The sequence below is a fragment of the Uloborus diversus genome, chromosome 1 (genome assembly GCF_026930045.1).
Source record: "Uloborus diversus isolate 005 chromosome 1, Udiv.v.3.1, whole genome shotgun sequence".
Classification (NCBI taxonomy): Eukaryota; Metazoa; Arthropoda; class Arachnida; order Araneae; family Uloboridae; genus Uloborus; species Uloborus diversus.
Window position 1 is genome coordinate 167,822,795 of NC_072731.1, and position 22,336 is coordinate 167,845,130.

Below are 22,336 nucleotides of genomic sequence, written 5' to 3' on the forward strand. Positions count from 1 at the left end.
TTAAACATATGAAGTAGATATTAACTAAGCAACATTATTAGTCATGGGTGAATAACAAATAGTTACCTAAATCTTGTCCATGAGCTCTTTCATTGCCTTGCAAATACAACAATGAATATCCAGTCCACATTGGAGGTGCATTAAAAGGACATTCTGGTATATTTGTTGTCTGGCTGTGCCTTGTGAAGAAATAACCACGAGAGGGCGCTTGTTTCCCAGGCAATCCTGGAAGTCCAGGTTCACCAGGAGCACCACGAATACCGTCCAAGCCTTCTAATCCTATAAAATTTAATTTAACTTTTAAATACTCAAAAAATTAATGCATTCGATACTTTGCATTTTATTTTTCCATTGACAGTTCAGATTATAATAAATAAATTCGAACTCAAAACTTTTACTTCAATACTATAAATTATTGCTATTTATTTGAACTTCACACCATTTTCCACAACAACAGTTTTTGATTACTTTGCTTGAATTAAGGTTTTGCATAAAAACATGTATTTAAGACACAAAAAAAAAATAATTCAGGCAAAAGTGCTGTAAAAATTTTTTAATAAAATTTTAGACATCTATGAAAATAAGAGTAAATAAAATATTTTTAAAAAATTAAAATCTTAAGACTTTCATCAGCTTGATTCGCACTAAAAAGTATGAAATTAAATAAATATGTAATTTCTTGATTATAATGCTCAAAAATTACAGTTCATCTTAATATACTTATATTTACGTTAATGCTAAATCAGTCAAGAAAATAAGTAATTGATTTCTTGATTATAATGCTCAAAAATTTCACTTCATCTTAATATATTTATATTTACTTTAATGCTAAAGCAGCCAGTAAAGTTTAAAGTGAAAATTTGATAGAAGAAACAGACGGTATATTGCTTAGTACGAACAGCTTTTACTATACTGACTATATCTTCTATCAAACTTTTAATTTAAACTTTACTGGCTGCTTTAGCATTAACATAAATATAAATATATTAAGATGAACTGAAATTTTTGAGCATTATAATCAAGAAATCAATTACTTATTTTCTTGACTGATTTAGCATTAACGTAAATATAAGTATATTAAGATGAACTGTCATTTTTCAGCATTATAATCAAGAAATTAAATACTTATTTTATTTCATACTCTTTAGTGTAAATCAAGCTGTTGAAAAATTCTTTAAATTTTGAATTTTTTTCAATATTTCAAAGTTGTTTTGTTTTAAAAATTGATTTGAAGTTAACTTTTGAAACATTTGTGATAAATTTAACTGTAAAATCTCACTTGTTGTGAAAGAATTCAGCATTGTTCTCCTCTTATGTTCAGTTCATTTATATCCTTTTAATATAAATGAATTGCTTATAAAAGGAGAATAGCTGACATTTACCACTAACTTGTTCTATAAATATTGCAATTATGTAACAAGTTTTGTAACAGTTTTGTAACAAGTTTCACTTTATTAGTATTTAAAGTCTGGAGGAATGGTTGGATTGAGTTACTAATTTGATAATGTAGATCTTCTATCGTCCTATTGCCACACGTCCTATACAAAAGTCTATTCCAAACTCCTTTTCAGTGGAGTGGCCTAATGCTTTGCTCCGTTAGCACACGAGGATCCTCACATAAGTAAAAAACATTTGTATTAAAGGCTTATATTTAACTTATATAATAATTTAATAGCCAAAATCCACAACACACTCCCTTTTCTTCCACTGACCACCCCCAATATCTTCGTCTCTCACCTTGTTACCACACATCCCTTCCAAAAGTCCGTTCTAAACATCTTTACAGCGGAGCAGCCTGACACATTGTGCGGTTAGCACATGAGGAATTTCATGAGGCAGAAATTTGAACCATTGTACAAGTAATTCAGGACAACTCAATTTGATTGAATTGTCCAGGTTACAAATACAGTATATGATAGTGTATCGTATATATATATATATTTATACACAGTTGGTTCTCTGTTTAACCACTGTCTCTATTTAATGACGACTTTTCACGGTCCCAGATGGTCCACTATAGTGTTAAAAGCATTCTATTTAAGGACGCTTTCTACTTAAGGATGATTTTTTGTGGTCCCTTGAAAGTCGTTAAACCGAGAGTCAACTGCATATACAGGGGTGATTTACAAATACAAATACAAAAGTGACGACCAGCAACAGGCTCTGGGCCCAGCTAGACTGGTCCTAGTCAATTAACAATCCCCAGTGAAGATCAATGGCCCTCTTAAAACTGTCTACTCCTTTGCTCGTTACCACCTCTTCCGGTAAGCTGTTCCAAGGTTCCACTACCCTGCTAAAATAATAATTTTTCCTAATATCCATGTTAGCCTGAGATTTAAATAGCTTAAAACAATGACCCCTTGTCCTGTTTTCAGTGCTAAACTTTAGCCCCGTAACATCTTTCGTTTTAATAAATTCAAACAGCTGAATCATGTCCCCTCAGTCTCTTCGTTGCTCAAGACTGTACATTTTTAGCCTTCTAAGCCTGGAATCATAATCTAAGTGGGAAAGTCCACTTATTAGCCTTGTAGCCCGCCTTTGAACCCTTTCCAATATGTCTTTCAATGAAAAATGTCTTTCAATTCAATTTTCAATTACTGCTGGACTGCTGTTGTGGAACTGATTTTCAGGAAAAATAAACCTCCCTTCAAATAATTGGTTGAACTTCGGGTTTTGATATCTTATATTAGGTTTCTGGTACTATAATACTTACAAATTCACCTCTATGGAGATAGATAGATAAATAGATATGGATCATGGCCCATAAGGCAAACATACCATTGAACCCGGGTTCTCCAGCCATGCCTTTATTTCCAGGAAATCCTGGTAAGCCATCAAAACCAGGCAGACCAGGATTGCCAGGTAGTCCAGGAAGTCCATCTATACCATCATCACCCATAGGTCCTCTCTCACCAGGAAGCCCACTCAATCCTGCAGCGCCAGGACTGCCTCTTTCACCAGAAACCCTGATGATATTTTCTGCACTAAAAGAATCACCCTGCTGTCCTGGCAAACCTAGGGAAAAAATGCAACAAATGTAAGAAATACTTAAATTTTCAAATAAGGATAATGTTTAAAAAAAATTTACATGCTACACAATAATTTGGCTTGTTTTATACTCAAAATACAAAAGCTGATAATACAAAATATTCCGGTATCCTTTTACAAAACTTTATCAGGTATTTAACGCTTACTTATTTTCTTTCAACCTTAGCTTTTAAAACTTATTTTCAAATCTAAATAGTTTGCATTCTGTCAAACATGTGAAAATTCAAAAATAAATGAATAAATAAATTTAAAAAATGAGCTGAGCTCCCATGAACTCTCATGCAAATTCAGCCTTGGCTGCAGTGTTCTGACAACTAGTTAAACAAACATTTAGGAAACAAGCTTTAGGCCAGAATTCAAGGCATTTTTAGCTTTACCAATGAAAGTCTTCAGTTAAATTCCCAATTAATCATCATTTGATTAGCTTTTAGATCCATATAGTCCAGTCATATTAGACATTAAATCGCAAAGTGTGATGTAGTTCTGATTTTTTAATATGTTGTTTGGGACAGTAAGGGTAGTGTAAACCTAAGTTTGCAGTTTTCAAAAACCTGTGCTCGCTGCGTAATTCGGGAAAAACTGCAAAAATTTCGGACTTTTTTTAGTTTTTTCCTTTCTAACTCCTAAACTATCCAACTTTTGGTACTGGATGCCCATTTCAAAGAACATTAAATTTTAAACAATTTAAGCTCAAATGGTGCTTTGTACGACCAATAGTTTAGGAGATAACGTACTTCAAAAATTGACTATTTTTGGAGAAAAATTTTCAAAATATGCTTCGATCACATTTCAGGCTAAATATCAAAGTAAATTCCTACTCTACAAGAAAAAAATTGGACATAGAGTTACAATAAACTTAATTGGCTTTTGTTTAAGCCAAAAACCAAGTCTGTAGCTTCATTAGTTCTTTTGAAATCGCAAAACAAACAAATAATCAGAAAATTTGATTTTTGAAAAAATGAGACAAAATACTTTTCAAGACAATATAGAAGATCCTATTCTAAACAAAGGGGCAAAGAATGATATAATAAGACTGTAATGTGTGTTTATATAAGTTATGTGTGTTGGCGAAACATGGTGGTTATGAAAAAAAATAAAATATGCCAATAATCGACAGCCCTAAGAAAGGTAGTGTAAACACTTTCCCCTATGTATATCTATTCATCAATGTGTATACCTTTCACATTGATGAATTTTCGGCCGTATTTTTCGTTTTTTGACTTAAAAAGTTACCTACCTAATTTAATTTTGAATAGATACTCTTTTCGAACACAAAATTTTCAAAACAAAAACACTTCCCATTAGAATAAGACAGATCTGAACAGAAAACAGAATGATTTCAAAAGGGTGAAACGGTATTTACATGTTAGTTTTATCATTAAAATGCAGGGGCGGATTTACTAGCGGGGAAGTGGGAGAGACCGCCCCCTCCATGGTCCATAACCGTCATTTTCTAAAACCAATAATATAGAATTGAAGGAATTACTAGCTATCACTACTAATTTTAATCAAGTACATTCCACAAATTTGCTTTTAATTAAGTTTAGACAGTTAGTGTAGTCGAGGATGGACAGCGTTACCCACTTTTTCAGTTGAACCTAAGCTCGACCCTCCCTCCTTTTTTGAACTTTAATAATTTTTGTATTTCTATTTCTATTTGTGTCTTCCAACATTTTTCTTTTCCATGGAAGAAAAGTGTTGGATGATAATACATTTTGCTATGGGACAAACATACATGGCCTACACTATATTGGTATGATAATACATTTTGCTATGACTTAGTGCAGTGGTTTCCAACCCTAGGGATGATAGCCCCAAAGGAGAGATTTTACACTTCAAGGGGGTGATAAGTTCGTGAGGGACAATAGGGGGCAATAAGTTTTTAAAATACAGGATAAAGTGGGGGCAATTGATTCTCAGCCTCCCCCCTCCTACATGACGGGTTTGAGGGGTGGAATATGGCTTATATGGTTTTCAACCGCCACCCCATTGAATAGACTGTAAATCCGCCCCTGTTAACATGTATCATAACAATTGAGTACACTTAATGTCTTGCTTTTTAAAGTGCCCTTGATGGATATGATCGTACTGCAGAACTGAAAAAAAAGAAAGAAGTGATAGAGTGATTTCTTTCATTTTATTATTTTTTTTTTCCATTTCTGTCGATTAGAATGGCAAAGGTGTTGTGGGAAGTCTTTTCAAATGGCAGATTGCACAAAGCTGAGCAGCTAAGTCCAGCTCTGCAACAACAGCATACTCTCATAGATCCCTTTTTGCACTAATATGAGAGACATCTGAAAAGGACGGGTGAGGCTGGTTTGTTTAATGTTGTTATTGGTGGTGTACAAATCTCAAAATTAATATTAATCTTCAACCAACTTAACTCTGAGGCGTCCTTCTTCTCTGCCAACTATTTGTTTACCTCTCGGTAAAAGTGATATGAATGGAATGAAGCTACTCTTTTGGTTGAAGACTAAGAAAGACGATTCACAGTTGCATTACATACTGCTTTGACGAACAGGTGGAACTGAATACTGTCACTGAATATCGGTGGATGCCTCATTACATGCAGAGCAACTAGCTTCACCTCTACAGCTTTGGTTAAAACTTCGTGATTCCCTTCAGGAAGGAAAGCTCTGGTGGTCTGGTCAACACAACCCCGGTTCGTTTGAAAAATACTGCACAGTTTTGTTTTTCTTAGCCAGACATAGGAAGATGTGGTATCACATACACTAACTGCATGAAGAAAGAGTATGAATCTAAGAGCAATTCCATTTTTTTCTCAGTTGTAAAAAAAAATTATAAAGCTGAATACAAATTAACAGGACTTTGGCTCTTTTATGGAAGGAAATATTTTGAATGTTTGATACAAAAAACAGCAAAAAAAAACCTAGTAGATGCACATCCTCTCCATTAACAATCACGATCTTTTGAAATGTACTTTTTTCGATTGCGATTTGGATAATGTTTCAATCTCTTTCTTGTTGTTGTTGTTGTTTGGTTTTTTTTTTTCAATTCCCTCACATCAAAACCTAGGGAACAACTTGTTATTGAAGTGTCATTTCTTACACGATTTGGAAAGCCGTTTCTTCTGGCGCACTCTGATTTCGAGAAGTCAAATACAATCATATTGCTTTAGCTCGCAGTCGTTCTGGTGCATCCAAAGACAGTACAAACGTCTCAGAGACATTCCAGTTCTCAAACAAAGTTTAACATGAACACAATTCATTAAACTCACCGAAAAAGCACACAGCTGAATTGTTTAATATGTTACAGTTATGGATTAGTTCTTTCAGGCTCTCCATTAGTTTCATTCAGGGGCGTAGCTAAGGGGGGAGTTTTGGGGACAACCCCCCCCCCCCCCCCCGAAACGTTAGTCTCAAAAAAAAAGAGAAAAAGAAGAGAGAAGAGAAAGAAAAAAAAGAAGAAAAGGAAAAAAATTCCAAGCGATTATATATATATATATATATATATATATATATATATATATATATATATGTAAAAGAAGTAACCCCCCCCCCCCCGAAAGTCGGGTCTAGCTACGCCACTGGTTTCATTAGAACTTGTTCATTACACAAGTATGATCACACACTGGGCGAAAATTTATTGATTTACAAAAACGAAGTTTCTTTCAGTGCACATAAAAAATCCTTTGAATACATTTCCTTTTTCAGATCTCTTGTAAATATAGGCGAGCATTTTTTGCGTTGAAATCGAGACTTGCTAAATAAAAAAATGAAAGCATTTTGGTTAATGTTTCCAGGTGTATCCCTATTTTTCATTCTTTCTTTTTGTATGATTTTTTCAATAAGTATAGTCGTTTGATAATATTGCATTTAATTGATCAGGGAGGCCCTTTTTATTCTTGGTTTCCAGCTGAAGTTTCATGTTTGACATGATGAACTTGGACAGCTTCATTTTCTTTTTGTAAAAAGAATGAGTGAACTCTCATTTTCATTTTATATTCTTTGTTTCTCTGCTAGTCCGTCTTCGGATAATTGAATATCATTACAAATTCGCCTGACATCACAAATATTCTCTATTCAAAAAAAAAAAAAACTTGGTCTATAACTTTCCAGTCGGAAAATGAAATGAGGTCGAACATCAATGTGATAGGTATATTTACGTGGGGGAAGGAATTTTTGCGTTACCTGTTGTCAACTATAGTCGTATTTTATTTCTTCCTAACTGGCGTGTTTTCTCAACACAGATAACTTATATAAATGCACATAAGAGTCTTATTATATAATTTTTTGCCCCTTTGTTTAGAATAGGATCTTCTATATTGTCTTGAAGAACGTTTTGTCTTATTTCTTCAAAAATCGCATTTTCTGATTATTTGTTTGTTTTGCGATTGCAAAAGAACTAATGAAGCTATAGACTTGGTTTTTGGCTTAAATAAACATCAATTAAATTACTATAACTGTATATGCTCAGTTTATTTTCTTTCAGAGTAGGAATTTATGTCAATAGTAGGGCTGAAATGTGATCAAAGCATTTTTTTTTAATTTTTCGCCAAAAATGTCCAATTTTTGAAGACCGATATCTCCTAAGCTATTGGTCGTACAGAGCACCATTTGAGCTTAAATTGTTTAAAATTTAATGTTCTTTAAAATAGGCATCTTGTTGGATACTTTAGGAGTTAGAAAGGAAGTCTGAACATTTTGCAGCTTTTTGCAAATTACGCAGTGAGCACAGGTTTCTGAAAATGGCTAATTTAGGTTTACACTACCCTAACTGACCCAAACAACATATTAAAAAATCATAACTACATCATGCTTTGCAATTTTAGTCCTTTTTTCATATAAGGTGACTGAACTAATAATGAAATGACAAAAGTGACATAGATAAGAGTGTGATCCTCGGCTTGGACCTTTCCTTGGGACTCGAATCAACTATTCTTACGTTAAAACCAAACCATTTCCCTCATTGAAGTTTTGACTTGTCATCTAAGCAACCTAGAAATCAGTATATACTTGCTTACTGATTTCTATATGAAATCAAATTCTCATTGTTTTTATTTGTATCATCAAAGATCAGATTTTTTTTTTTTTTTTTTTTATTTATTTTTGTTTCCGGACAACCCAATTAGTAAAAATATTCTAGTATGCCTTTTATTCAAAAACATTCTTAATAAATTTTCTAAAATCCTCAACATCTTCCTTCTCCAAAATCTTCAACATCTTTACAATCACTAAATCGTGATATTTACCTGGATTTCCAGGAAGTCCTGGTCTTCCTACCAATCCAGGAAGTCCAAATTCTCCTCTTTCTCCCTTCAAACCAGGAAATCCTTGTAGGCCTTCTATACCTCTTTCACCTTTTTCCCCATTAAGTCCTGGAAGTCCATCCAAACCCTAAATAATGAAAAGACTTGCTCTAAAATAATTTCCAACACAAATATAACAAGAAGTTCTGTCTAGAACTAGACGAGCCTACTTTCCCGTATACCCATACTACTTTCTAGTACCTGATCAATATTCGCAAAAATAGCTTAAATCGCAAATTTTTTCGAACATATTTTTAAAATACTTTAAGCTGATTTCTAGGAATAACATATTCCTCACTCATCTAAAAAAATTAGATGCGTAAAAAAAAATATAAAAAAAAACGAACAAATAAAATAGCAGCAACTTTTAAACAAAGCAGCTAATACACTTTTTTCCATTAAAAAAAATCTTCAACAGCTTTGAAAACGAAAAAATCATAATTAAAATTAATAAGCTCATTGAAATAAATACATCATATCAAAAAAAAATGTTTCTTTTTCCCCTGTTGCCAAAAACATTTTTTAAAATGAATTAATGCACTTACCAAAACAAAACAAAAACAATAAAATGTCAACTTAAAGAAATAATTTTCTTTCTCAAAAAAAAAAAAATCATCTGTGCATACCTTTATGTAGAAACATAAATGACTTTGAGTTTATTCGCCAAAAATTGAGTACCTAAATTGAAACTTTAGCGTAAAAATAAAAACAAGTCATATCAAAAATAATTATTTCACAGTTAAAACCATAGCTGCGGAGTCGGAGTCGGAGACAATCTCATTTTGAGATCAAGGAGTTAGAGTCGAATATTTAAGAATCAGAGTCAGTCATTTGTCCTCTGGGCATAAATTTTTTCCAAAACTACGAAGTCAGAGTCGAAGTCGGGGAGTCCGATTAATTGTCGGGCACAGGTGTCGGAGTCAAGTGCCCCTAAATTCTCGGAGTCGAAGTCTGGAGTTTGGCGTTAAAAGTTATATCCAACAAAATTTGTTTGAAGTAAATCCGCCTTCAAGTATGGAATCTACATTGACTTTCAGTTTCACCGTAGGCGCTATTGTTAAGGGATTTGAACTGTTCAAAATTGAACGGAAAATTGTTCAAATCAAAAAATATTTTATATACAAGTTTTTTTCATCAAAATCTTTTTCCTACAAAGTTTGTGTGAAGCAAATTCGCCTCACAGTTCGGAATTGCCTTGAATTTCCCCGTAGGCTCTAATGTTAAGTTTTTTTGAACTATTCAAAATTGAACAAAAAATGGTTCAAATCAAAAAGTGAAATATGGGAATGAGGTGTCCTCGCGGAGATCTTTCGAACAAAAAAAAATTTTTTGAATCGGACTATTCATTCAAAAGTTATTAGGGGCGGGGGACAGACCGACAGACATTTTCCCCCATCTCAATACCCTACTTTCCAATTTTTAATTTTTCGATATTTTTTTAATAACTTTATTTATTTTTTACTTTTTTTTTGCGATATTTTTAAGATGCATTAAGCCTTCTTTCATGCTTTTTTCTTCTTTTTCTGACTTTTACTGGGAAAGTAGGCTAAAAAGAGCTAACATAACAGAAACATGATTTCATTTAACTATTAGTTATTGTCTCATAATTGCCTCAACTCCTGCTAGTATTTGCATATTACAGTAAAAGAAAGTAAGTAATCTGGAAAATGATTTTTACTGTTTTTTTTCTAAAGATTTAGAAGTTTAAATGAACAATGGCTCAAAACTAGAATTTGGGCTTTGTGATTGTTGTCATGCATTTAGTACATTTAGACAAAATTTAGTTCAAATATTTGTCTCACCGGCCATGTCTATTGATCTCTAACAACCAGACAGTGGATGTCCAACATTCCTTTTTATGCATGAACATATAAGCAACAATTTAAAGCAAATACAATGAACATTTTGCACAAATTTTTCAATCGTCAGCAGCAAAGTCAGACTATGATTTTGGAAGACACTGGGCATGAAAATTATTTGGTGCCCCCCCCCCCCCCACACTCACTCACTTATTCTATGTAGCGAAGCAACAAAATATTTTGATATTCGCATTATAGGATGGGGCACAGGAACTTCCTTTTTTCAATTTGGTGTGCACAAAGTGTGGAGCATCACAGAGTGGTGGGGAGAGGCTCAACGGAAAGACCTGAATGGGAAGTATTGTTCCATCATGCTCTGATCGAGACAGTATCGTGCTTTTACTGGGGAGGTGTATTTTTCCAACATCCGCTCGTTCAGAATGGGGAGTTCAACTGGCTTGCACACTTGCCTGATTTAACCCCTGTGACTATTTCTTGTGGGGTTATCTGAAGTTGCGGGCTTATAATGATCGTCCATGAACCATGGAGGACCTGAAGAACCACATCTGAGCCGAAACAGCAATACTAGTCGACATGCTCCAAAGAGTTGACCAAAACTTCCGAGTTCGACTGAATCAGTGTAGGTATTGATAATGGAGGGCAACACTTATCAGATATTGTTTTCAAAACAGTGTAAAGCATAATTTCCCGTTATATGTGACAGGAAAAAGAAAATAATAAAGAATTTTTATATAGGAATGTAAAATTTTTTATTTCATTTTCAAAAAAGGAAGTTCTTGCGTACCCTGTAGTATATGATAATTACACTTATATTATTATAAGATTTCGTCAAATTTTGCCCATTGCAGTAAGCCGTAAATATTAAAATTATATATGTTGGAACTATGTAAATATCAACTAAACTTGGAAAGGTTTTGTGATTTGCGAAAGATATCAAAATTTTAAGGGATTTTTTTTTTTTCAGACTTAATATTCTCTTCTTGCTGTAATGCAATATGAAAATTGCCAATTTCAAGAAGTGTAAATCTGGCAACAAAATCACAATTGAAAATGTAGTCAGAAAATTAATGGAAAATAAAGGCTTGGGCGCTAGTTTTAAAATATTTAATGAAATATTTTAATCTAACCTATTTTATACAATGCAGGCCATTAATGTAATAAGGAGAAATTGTACATAATTTGAAATACAGTAAAACAGCAGACACTAACGGAACATAGTTTTTTTTTTGTCCGCAATAGAGGGCTGTCCGCAGGACAGGGGTTAAAATAATGTTATTTGCCTTGGAATCAGGTAAATTAAAAATTGTCCACATAAGAGGGGTGTCTGTTAGGAGGGGTTTTACTGTATCAATTTTTCTGTCTACTATTCTATCTATAAGTAGTGACTTTTCCTTCTTATGCCCCTTCATAGTTCAAAAACAAATGCAACGTTTGTAGATGAAATTGAACACCTTGTTAACTGGCATGCATTTCAGAAATTTTGAATGAAGAAAACACTTAAGTAGAAGGAGGGTATAATTCTTATCTTAATTTCAAAAGACATTTCATCATTATTAAGTATATTTTTTTGATTAAAATAGATAAAGAAAAATGTATTTATAATAGGTAAATGTTGAAACTCATATGCAAACTCTTAACTTTTTTTTTTTTCGTTTTGGAGCTTTGTTTAAAAATCTAAAAAAAAAATCAATACAATTTTACGCTGTCAACTAAAAATAAACTTGCATCTTAAGATAAGAATGTTCACTTGGTCAGATGCTAATTAAATGAATATTTACCAAATACACAAATTTTTGAATGGAAAAATAAGCTCAAAGAAAACAGAGAATCCATATTAGATGCATTATGCTCTGATAGACCACCCACTTCAAAAAATCAGAATGTCAACTAAATTAGAGAATTGGCACTTAGTGGTTCTGGTTTAAAAATTAAAGGAATCATTGGACAAGTTTCTGTATTGTTTGTGCCCTGTTATGTTCCTATATCATTTCTCGAAGCCAAGTATGTTCAAAAAATTTAATATCCCTGTTGAAGAGAAATAACCCAAAAATCATATGAATGGTTCTTGATAGTTGAAAGACACTCAAATGCACTTAAGTAATTTTTTTTCTCTAAATGTTTTAATAAATAAATTAAGTAGCTCATATGAATGAGATTTATTGTCCTAAAATTTCAAGTGCTGCAAAAACTATTTCATTTAGCACAGATGGAAGAACAACTCCTATCTTCGATTTGTAGTTTGACACTACAAATATTTTATTTCGCATTTTATTTTCATAATAATTTTCTTTTTCCCGTGGATTCCCATTCTTTGAGATTAAGCAATAGAATTTCGATAATCATCAAATTCGTAAATTTAAATTTTCGACATAAATAGACGTTTCACAGAGGTGTTTGCCTATTCCGTGTTACATATGCAGTCAATGGTCCCAAAATCAGCAGAAAAGATGAAATACACTTCATTGTCAGCATAAAAATTAATTTTGTAACTAAGATTCTGTACAAATATAAATAATTAATAATGATAAAAATCAGAATAAAATCAAGCAAGAAAAAACAATCCAAAATTGGATAGTAGTGTAATATTGGTTTTAAAACTTGCTATATATTTTCTTCAAGCAGAAACATTTTAAAACACAGTAATAAAATGAAACAAAATTTAAAAATATGAAAATGATACATAAAAAAATAATAAGACAAAGAAATTATTGAAAAAAATACAGATAAAAAATTGATAAGATTGGCTATTTTTAAGGAATAAAACAGTTTGTAATACTACAACTTAAATATGCCAAAACTATTGAAAGTTGATTTTGTGTTAATATCAAGAACATCCTAGGAAAAGAAAACAGTATTATGTGCATACTGGTAAGCCAACAAGTCCAGGTTCACCAGGGGTTGATAGTCCTGGGAGTCCTCGATCTCCAACAAGCCCTGGCAATCCTGGGAAACCAGGTTCTCCTCTTTCTCCAGGTAAGCCTACCAAGCCATCAAAGCCTATGCAGAAAATTTTTCATTTTATTTTAACTAAAGAGCTTATACAAGTATAAAATATTTTCAAAAATACTTGATTTACTTTTCATCCACATAAAAATTTACTTAGGATTATAAGCATTGTTATTTTAAAATATATTTACAAAAAAAAAAAAAAAAAAAATGCAAGGTAGTAAATTCATTCAGTATTTTTTGACAGACATTTTCAACTTAAAAATTAAAACAAATTAATGCAAAGAAGTGTTCAAAATTTTTCAAGCATTTTATATTTACATAAATAAATAAATGTAATTCTTAGAACTAGTATTTCTATAGTATTTCAGTTTTAGAGAACAAAATACTTAACAAAAAGTAAAGAAAAATAAAAAGAAGTTTTGTTTGTTCATTACAAAATTTGAGAAAAAAGGATAAAGAAAAAGAATACATTAATTTATAGCACTTCAAAAATCCAAAACATTTTAAAGAGAAACAAAATTAATAAAAATGAACATGAAGATACGAACCTGGAGGACCAATTGGGCCTGGTGCTCCTTTTTGACCTCTGACTCCAGGTGTTCCAAAACCTGGAAAGCCTTTTGCTCCTTGCAATCCAGGTAATCCGGATTCTCCCATTTCTCCTTTGCTTCCAGGTCTGCCTGGTAATCCTGGTGATCCAGGAACGCCAGCGTCTCCAGGAAATCCCTTTTCTCCTAATGTGAATGAAATTTATTTTGAATAATTGATTTTTAAAAAAAAAATCATACCTTAAAAATTTGTAAATGACTATCTTAAAGTTGGTGAAACAAATCAAGAAATTTAGCATGGTAAAGCACAAATTAGAAATGAAAAGTTAATGCATTAGTAAATAAGTTTTGTCCAACAAAGTAAAGTTGCAGTTTTCTGCATCACATTCATAATTGAATGGCACATGTAAGAAACCATATTTGAAGATTAGAAAATGCAAATTTCAGCCTGTACTATGACCATTTTATAACTTAAATAGAATGGTTCATTTTGAAGAACATGAGTTTTCTAAGTTTATTTCTAAGAATATAAAAACAATTTCAGTTGAAGTTTAAAAAATAAAAACGTTTAAAAATTGATAAAATTGAAATGTGAACAATATTATAAATTTACCTGATGGTCCAGGGAACCCTTCTTCGCCAGGAAGGCCAGGAATTCCAGGTAAACCTAGACACAGAATACAAATCTTAGTTGAAACCATTTGTATTAAATTGTATTACCAGAATAAAATGACAATTTGATATAGCAGCCTCTGAAAACCTAACAAAGATTTTTAAAGTGAAGAAACACATTAGGTATAACATGATATCCAATTTTCAAGCTAAATAACATAGAATCTTACAAAGTGATTGCGATTTGGTCCAAAAAATAATTAAATAAATTATCATACCTTTCAAACCTGCTCTTCCAAAACTACCAGGTCTTCCATCGGGGCCCGGATCTCCTATTGAACCTTTCAAGCCTGGAAGGCCTGGAAATCCATCTTCCCCTCTAATTCCAGGTAAGCCAATTAGTCCGGGTAAACCAGGCTCCCCTGCTGCTCCTTTACTCACAGCTGTTGATGCAGCTCCTAATGCAAAATAATAAATGATTGGCTTAAAACTGAAATGTAGCCCTTTTTATGAAAAACCAGCCATATCACATGGCTTTTCATGGGCAACCTCAAAAAGAAAAAAAAGGTATATCAAGTGATGCATATTCATCTATTAGGCTTAAATGAAAAAAAAAGGTGTAAAATTTACCAACAGGATAACGACAACAGTTCATGTAAATCTCTATTTAAAATTTGAACATTAGTCCCTAAAAATTCCTATTTGATTAAAGAAACTTCGTAAATATAGTTAACACTTCCCTAAAAATCCCAATCCCATGAGCTATCTCTATTGTTGCATTAATCCCAGCAAGAAAAAAACCAGGGGTTTGTGGGCATTGATGCATGTCTTTTTCTCCTGAATTTTTAAGGGGAATGGAAAAAGGGTCATTAGAATAAATGCAACAGTCCCAGGGTAGCATCAATATACTCTATTAATCCGCATTAGGTTTACGCAACAATCCTCATTAGAATTACCCACAGACAACGGTGACCAAAAAACCCCAACACAATATTTTTACAATAAAAACTTATTGCAACAAATTTCAAGCTAACACTTAACATTTTATGCAAATGCTGGCATAAATTGTAGCAAATCTAAGTATTTTATATGCATAGCATTAATATGCATTGAGCTTAATATGCAAATACCAGTAATAACTAACCTTTTGGTCCTACTTCTCCTCGTAAACCTTTGATCCCCGGAAATCCATCTCGTCCAGATAGTCCAGGAAAGCCTTGATCACCTTTTGGCCCAGGGAAACCAACTAAGCCTTCCAAACCTCTATCGCCCTATAAATACAGAACATTTGTTTCTTAAATCATTAAATAAGGAAAAGCAACAGTTTTATTAAAGGTTTTTTTTTTTTTTTCGACTAAAATGTTTAATCCCAAATTACTTAGCATTAAAATAATCCTTTCTAGCAACATCTGATGCTTTCAGCCAGATTCTTTTGATTAAAATTATGACATTTGAAACTTTATTCATGGAATTAATATTTTATTGTTTTAAAAATTTTATGGATACAACACACATAGGCGGCTGGTGCACCAAAAAAGTGAGTGGCCAAAGGAGGTGCATGCAGTGGTTGGAAGTAGCGCGCTACAAGTAGCGACGCTACTGTAGTAGCTACATTTTTAAGTAGTTTGTAGTGTAGCGCACTACTTTTTAAAAAAAGTAGTGTAGTGAGTAGTTAACAACAAAAAATAGTAGTTTGTAGCGATTTCTGGAAACTACTTTTAAATAAACTGAAAAAAAAAAAAAATCAAGATTCAAACGAATTTGACTGGCGCAAATTTTACACAAGTGCATCAGCGAATGCAATGAGAAATTAGATTCATTAAAATACGAGCTGACCTCAGGCATTTCATTTGACGCCATACGTTCTGTTTGACGCCATTAGTTTTTTTGCCGTCGTAATTTTCATATTTCACCAATATTTATATTGCAAAAAGCACTTATTTTCGCGAAAATGAAGATATCGGTGATTTCGCAAGTTGAAAGTTTGGTGAATTTTATAAGAACAGACCGAAGATTGAAGAACAAAAATATTTTAGCGAGGCTTAAATTTTATACAGTATTCACCAAATAAAAATAAGCTACTGAAAATGTTATAGAAAAGGATGAAATTGAACTATTCTGGAGGACTTACAATAAATACGAGCATTACAGTGTGTGAGAGTATGATAACGGACATTTTTCTTAGTGTCTTCTGATGAGCTAATTTATCAATCTTTTTTTTTTTCAATCCTCTCACGGTGTATGTGTGTATTAGGGTGCCCCCTCCCCAAAAAACAAATCGAAAGTTGATTTTTCAAGTCGCACACTCTTATATTTTATCCTTTTGCGTCAAAAAAAAAAATATATATATATATATATAATTTGAACAACGGCAGCAAGTGCCGATTATGTCTGAAAGTGTGAACCAGTACTTGTGTAATGCTAGGCCAAATTAAAATAAAATATTTTTTTAGAAACTCAAAATTTCTGTTGATAAAGCGTTGCTCCTGTACCCCACATATGCACCACAAAAACATTTATTCAAATTAAAACCATTTAGATATCCCACACGTGCCTAACATTTATAATTTTCTTTAAAAAAATTAAGTTTTTGATACATATTTTCAGCAATGTAAGATTTTACGAAATTATCAAGCTGAAAAATATAAACAGTAAAGTAGAAAAGTAGGTAATTAGCGTTAAATAGAAATTTTTGTTTTCCTGTAATTTTTAAGTCTCCCAAATAGTATTCAAAGATCTGTTTTTTTTTCCAGGTTGAGTTTAATTTTTCATTTAAAATATATTATTTTTTTATTATTCGTTTGTAATTGTTGATCTGTAAATGTGTTCGCCAGGAATTTTTGAACTTCTTGATATTCTATTTAAATTTATATGTAATTTTTTAAAAGATGACTGAAAAAAAATGAATTTTTTAAATAAAATTATAAATTTTAGGTCAAGTGTGGCATATCTAAATGTTTTTTGAATAAATGTTCTTGTAGTACATGTGGGGTGTTGGGTACAGGGGCAACGTTTTATCAACAAAATTTTCGAGTTTTTAAAAAAAGTCCCCCCCCCCCCCCCCCCCCCGATTTGGCCTAGCATACAAGTACTGTTTTACACTTTCAGGTGCAAGTCGGCACGGGTTGTCGTTGTGCAAATTATATGAAACTTTTCTCACGATTGTTTTGACACAAGAGGAAAAATACAAGAGTGTATGATGCTTGAAAAATTGACTTTCATTTTTTGAGGGACAACCTACTGTGTATGCTTTTTTATTTACTTATTTTTTTGGAAAGTAGCGAAGTAGCGACTACATTTCAAAAGTAGTTTGTAGTTGCTACATTTTTAAAAAAGTAGTTGTAGTTGTAGCTAACTACATTTGTAACAAAGTAGTTGTAGTTGTAGTTCGCTACAAAAAAAATGTAGTTTTTTCCAACCACTGGGTGCATGGGGTGAGCAGGTCAGGTGCATTGGGCCCTTTCTGTTGACTTGTTTTTATGAATTGAAGTTTGACATAGTTGATGAAAAGATCTTTACAAAATTAGGAACACAATCTCAAAATGGCAGTGGATAGCTATCAGCAGACTCATTTTTTCCAATTTAAAGCTCAAATTTATTTTTTATAAAATACTAATTTGAGAAAAATATAAAATCTGCACTTATTAAGTCTGTTCTTCATTCTTTAAACATGTGAATCGATCAGTTTTATCATTTCTATATGGACCGTTAACTCTGAACTTAAAAAAGTGAAGAGGCAATGCCCCTTCACTTTTAAAAGTGAGGGGGCAGCTGCCCTCTTGCCCTTTCGTAAGAGCCCCGGAACTTCGCCTACAACAACAAATAAAACACAAAACCCATTAAACCTGCAAAACACAATCCTACCAAGTTGTGGGGGAAAGAAAAAAACAAATCAAACAAGGGATCAGGGGGCATCTAGAAATAATTCAATATTTTGCAAACATCTGCAGTAGGAATTTCTGAACATTCCAGTTGTATAGAAAGAAACAAATCAATTTTTCAGTTTTTTTTTTTATCAAACATCTTTTATTATTAATTTCAATAGATTCAAAAGTTAGGCATTTATTGTTACCTTTAAACCTATGAAGCCTGGGAGGCCTGGAAATCCTGGCTCTCCTTTTCTTCCTGGAATGCCTGGGAAACCATCTTCACCAGGAGCACCAGGGATTCCTGGAAGACCTTCATCACCTTTTGCACCATTAGATCCTTTTGATAAAAAAATTAAACATTTAGCTGGTGAATCACACAGACTTTTTAAAGTTACATTTTGGAGTATTTTTTTTTTTTAATCAATAAATTCAACTATAGGTTCGGAATATGTACTATAGTACATGCACTGAAGGATAATGTCATAATTTTGGGAAGAATAAATATCACTACATTTGCTTAGAGAAGTTCAATGCAATAATGGGGTTGTTTCCTTTAGTCAAAACTACTACTTTTAGTCACAGAAATTGATAGAATAAGCAAAAAAAATAACATGAACCCAGAAATTACTTTCATTTTCCCAACAGTTATTTTTTTAATTAATTTTTTAAAATCTCCAATTTTCCAAACAAGGCGTGGTCTTTATGACGTCACAAATGATGTCCTTTGGCGCATTTTTCATTGCGTTTCCATGTTATGATGATCAAGCAGCAAATTAAAAATTGCCTCTACGCTTGCTATCAACCATATTGTTGCCAGTACACGTGAGTAAAGATGCGAATCAAATATTGTGCTCTTCTGAATGGCAACAGTGAATAGCATTTCATCATTTGTGATGTCATCGGCAGAAACTTAAAAAAATGAAAGCGCACCAATTAAAGTATTTTTTAAAGATATTAAACTTAGTCAAATTATTTAAAAAATGGTCAGATCCTATGCTTTTAAGCATGCTCTTTCAGAAAAAAATAATTTTTAAATTTTGGAAACGACCCCATAATGCAGACAAATTTATATATATATATATATATATATATATATATATATATATATATATATATATATATATATATATATTAGTTAACATCTACAATACTGTGTCCAGCACGTTTCTCCAAGTTGTTTCTCCATTTACTTGTCATACAAGGCAATTCTATCGCAAGACCAAAAAGAATAAGAACGCCTTTGTTATTTTTCCAGTATTTAAAACTGTATTATTGCTTAGGAATGACGGAAAATTATTCTTTTTCAGAAAAACATCATATCACACAGTTAAAAATCATTAAAAATTAAAATTAAAAGACAATTTTTGTTACTTTACATGCAAATTCATGAGGAAGAAAAAATAAGAAACTTGCAGTGGGATTTATCCCAGTACCAAATACTTTGTTGAAAGGTTCAACTACAATGAACTGAAATAAATTGTTCAACCAACCTGGAAAGCCCATGTCTCCCATTCCACCCTTTTCACCAGGTCTTCCAGCCGGACCTGGATATCCTTTAGGTCCTGGAAATCCAGGAGGTCCTTGATCTGCACCTAAAGCTAAGCCTGGATTTCCAGCTTCTCCTTTAGGACCTGGAATTCCAGGAAGACCTGGCCTTCCAGGTAAACCAGGGGATCCTATAAATGAATCAAATTTCTTATAATATTAAGCAGATGTAAATGCATAAAAATCAATGTATAGTAACATACGAAAGAAAATGTATAACTATGCAAATACATAAATAGAATATCTTATAAGCAGTTACTTGGCTACATTTGAAAATGCATCCAAATGAACTACCACTTACTAATACAAAAAAAAACATAACGCAAGTTTTAACGGAGGTTTTCCATCTCCAGTTCAGTCACTTTCCTATGCCGGGCTGATGAGTGTTAATAAGCACGAAACAGCAGTATTCGGCTGGAAATGACTGAGCTGGTGGTGTATTTCACGTATAACGCAAGTAATTGTAGTTCGATAGCTATAAATTACAATTATAATTAAATCAACTTTAATATCCATTCAGCTAAAGCCTGAAAAACAATCCATGCAATGCTACACACATTGGAGCCTGAGAATTAGAAATAGTAGCTACTACAGAGGTGGAAAATCCAAACTAAATTTCTAGAGCAGTTTCGGAGCAGGTTAAATTGCAATTTGGAGCAGTAATTTGATTTAAAAATTGGGGCACAGATCACATATTTTTGCTGTAGTCATTCTATATCATTCACTGCATAGTGTTATATTTAGATTCCCAGTACTATTTAGCTGGATAACTAAAATAGCTGTCAACTTCTGAACAGCAAAAGATTATTAACAATTAGTAACTAAACTTTCATCCTATTCAAAAATAAATGAAAGAAAAAGAAAATGAACATCTAAAATTATTTTGATTTGACTTATAATTTAGAAGCATTAGAGCTTAAAAATATTATTTAATTAATCTCACAAGAGTATTTCAGATTTTAATTTGTACTTGACAATGTCTCCCCGACCCCCCCCCCCCCTTATAGTGACCAATAATATTCCAAATTGATATTTTTAATACCTGGAAAACCAGCATCTCCAGGTTCCCCTTTAATGCTAAACAGAGATCTTTCTCCTTTTTCCCCAGGTAAACCTGGAATTCCACGATCTCCAGGTAAACCAGGAAGGCCAGGAAGTCCATTCCTTCCTGCTAGCCCTGGAAAGCCTTCCTCTCCTTGGAGACCTAGAAAGAATTACAAAACATTTCCACTAAAAACAATAAAATAGGTTGATTCTTACATTCTTAAAGATCAGAGGAAAAAAAAGCATTTTGAGTACATTTTAAAGAAGTTTACAGAATATCATTTCATTCAAGGATTGCAAGGTTAAATAATTCAAATTTGTCCAAGGGGCCTTAAACCGTTTAATATGAAAAGGGTAAATACAAACCAAGAATGGGAAAAGAACAATCAAATAATCATGAATAGTAACATATAAAATATAACATTAAGCAGCACACACATAAAATGATGCACTAGTGAAGTAGAAAGATGTAGCACCATTAAAAATAAATACATTCGGTCATGATGGATTTTTTTTCTTTACACAGTTCCCTTACATTTTTAATATGTGTTAAATTTCAAATATTACTCATCACACTCCTGCTTTAAAAATAGTCCAGTACTATTCACATTTTATAGCACTTTTCATTTTTCTTAAAGTATTAACGTAAACTTTGGGATAGAGTTGAAATGTTAGAAGTTACGGTTTACAAAAGGCTTGATTTGTTTTGTCTGCATGTGTGGTGTGAGAGAGCTTTTTCTTTTTTTTAATTCTTGAACATTTTAATGACACTTGTGTGTCGATATGTATGCATTGTACATTTACTATTGTTTTTAAGGTGTGAGCAAAGCAGTAAAATATATTTTCTTTCTCTTTTCTGTTAAAGTGAAAAGTTATTTTTGAGCATATTATAAACAGAATTTGGAAATTTTACTTTAACTTGAAAATGAAAAGCAATACAGCTCTCAATTTCATTAGAAACACTGACCTTTAAGTCCAGGTAAGCCAGGTAAACCAGATATGCCAGGGAATCCATCTAATCCAGGTGGTCCCATGTCACCCATTTCTCCTTTGTTGCCTAAAAATATTTAAGTGTAAAGATAATGTAGCTATTTGGATATAAATTTCAACAATAATTTTAATCAGTTTTTAAATTTTCTGAAGCAACTTCAGGTACAATTTCATTTTTCCATGCATTCAAAAGTTTTCAAATTCAAAACAGAAAAAAGAATCAAAACTATAAAAACATTTAAGTACTATTACAGTTGAGTCCCGACCTATGCGAGGGATGCGTTCCAAGACCCCTCGCGAAAGTCGAAATTTCCTGTTGTGAAAAGGGGTGTCTGTACATTTTTTTATAAACATACCCAATTATATTAGACATTTGTAAACACCACCTTAAACTGTTTTAAAACCATTCCTTAACTAGACATTACCATTTCTTACATAAAGCAATGAATTTTAACTGTTTTTTTTTAAAGCTGTATTAATGAACATAAAATACTGTTACGATGCACGAATGATCAATGAGAAAGAGAGACATAAAAAAACCAGTATGGTACATACAGTATGTAGTAATAATAATATAATGCACTATAATAGTAATGTACAGTAGATCCAGTAATAATATTTCTAACTTAAAAAAAATGCAGA

At 32.4% G+C, this 22,336-nt stretch overlaps 1 protein-coding gene across 1 annotated transcript in view; it reads right to left on the reverse strand.

Annotated features, from left to right (window-relative positions):
- LOC129216967 (collagen alpha-2(IV) chain-like) overlaps positions 1–22,336 on the reverse strand; it is a 242,234-nt gene that overhangs the window by 11,997 nt on the left and 207,901 nt on the right. Inside the window, exons 49-60 of the mRNA XM_054851193.1 lie at positions 21,672–21,761; positions 20,703–20,864; positions 19,606–19,791; positions 18,319–18,452; positions 15,391–15,517; positions 14,525–14,704; positions 14,248–14,301; positions 13,635–13,820; positions 13,004–13,134; positions 8,261–8,405; positions 2,779–3,015; positions 67–279 (exon numbers count right to left, since the gene is read on the reverse strand). Coding sequence (XP_054707168.1) covers positions 67–279; positions 2,779–3,015; positions 8,261–8,405; positions 13,004–13,134; positions 13,635–13,820; positions 14,248–14,301; positions 14,525–14,704; positions 15,391–15,517; positions 18,319–18,452; positions 19,606–19,791; positions 20,703–20,864; positions 21,672–21,761 — 1,845 coding nt within the window. The remainder of the gene's footprint in view (positions 1–66; positions 280–2,778; positions 3,016–8,260; positions 8,406–13,003; positions 13,135–13,634; positions 13,821–14,247; positions 14,302–14,524; positions 14,705–15,390; positions 15,518–18,318; positions 18,453–19,605; positions 19,792–20,702; positions 20,865–21,671; positions 21,762–22,336) is intronic.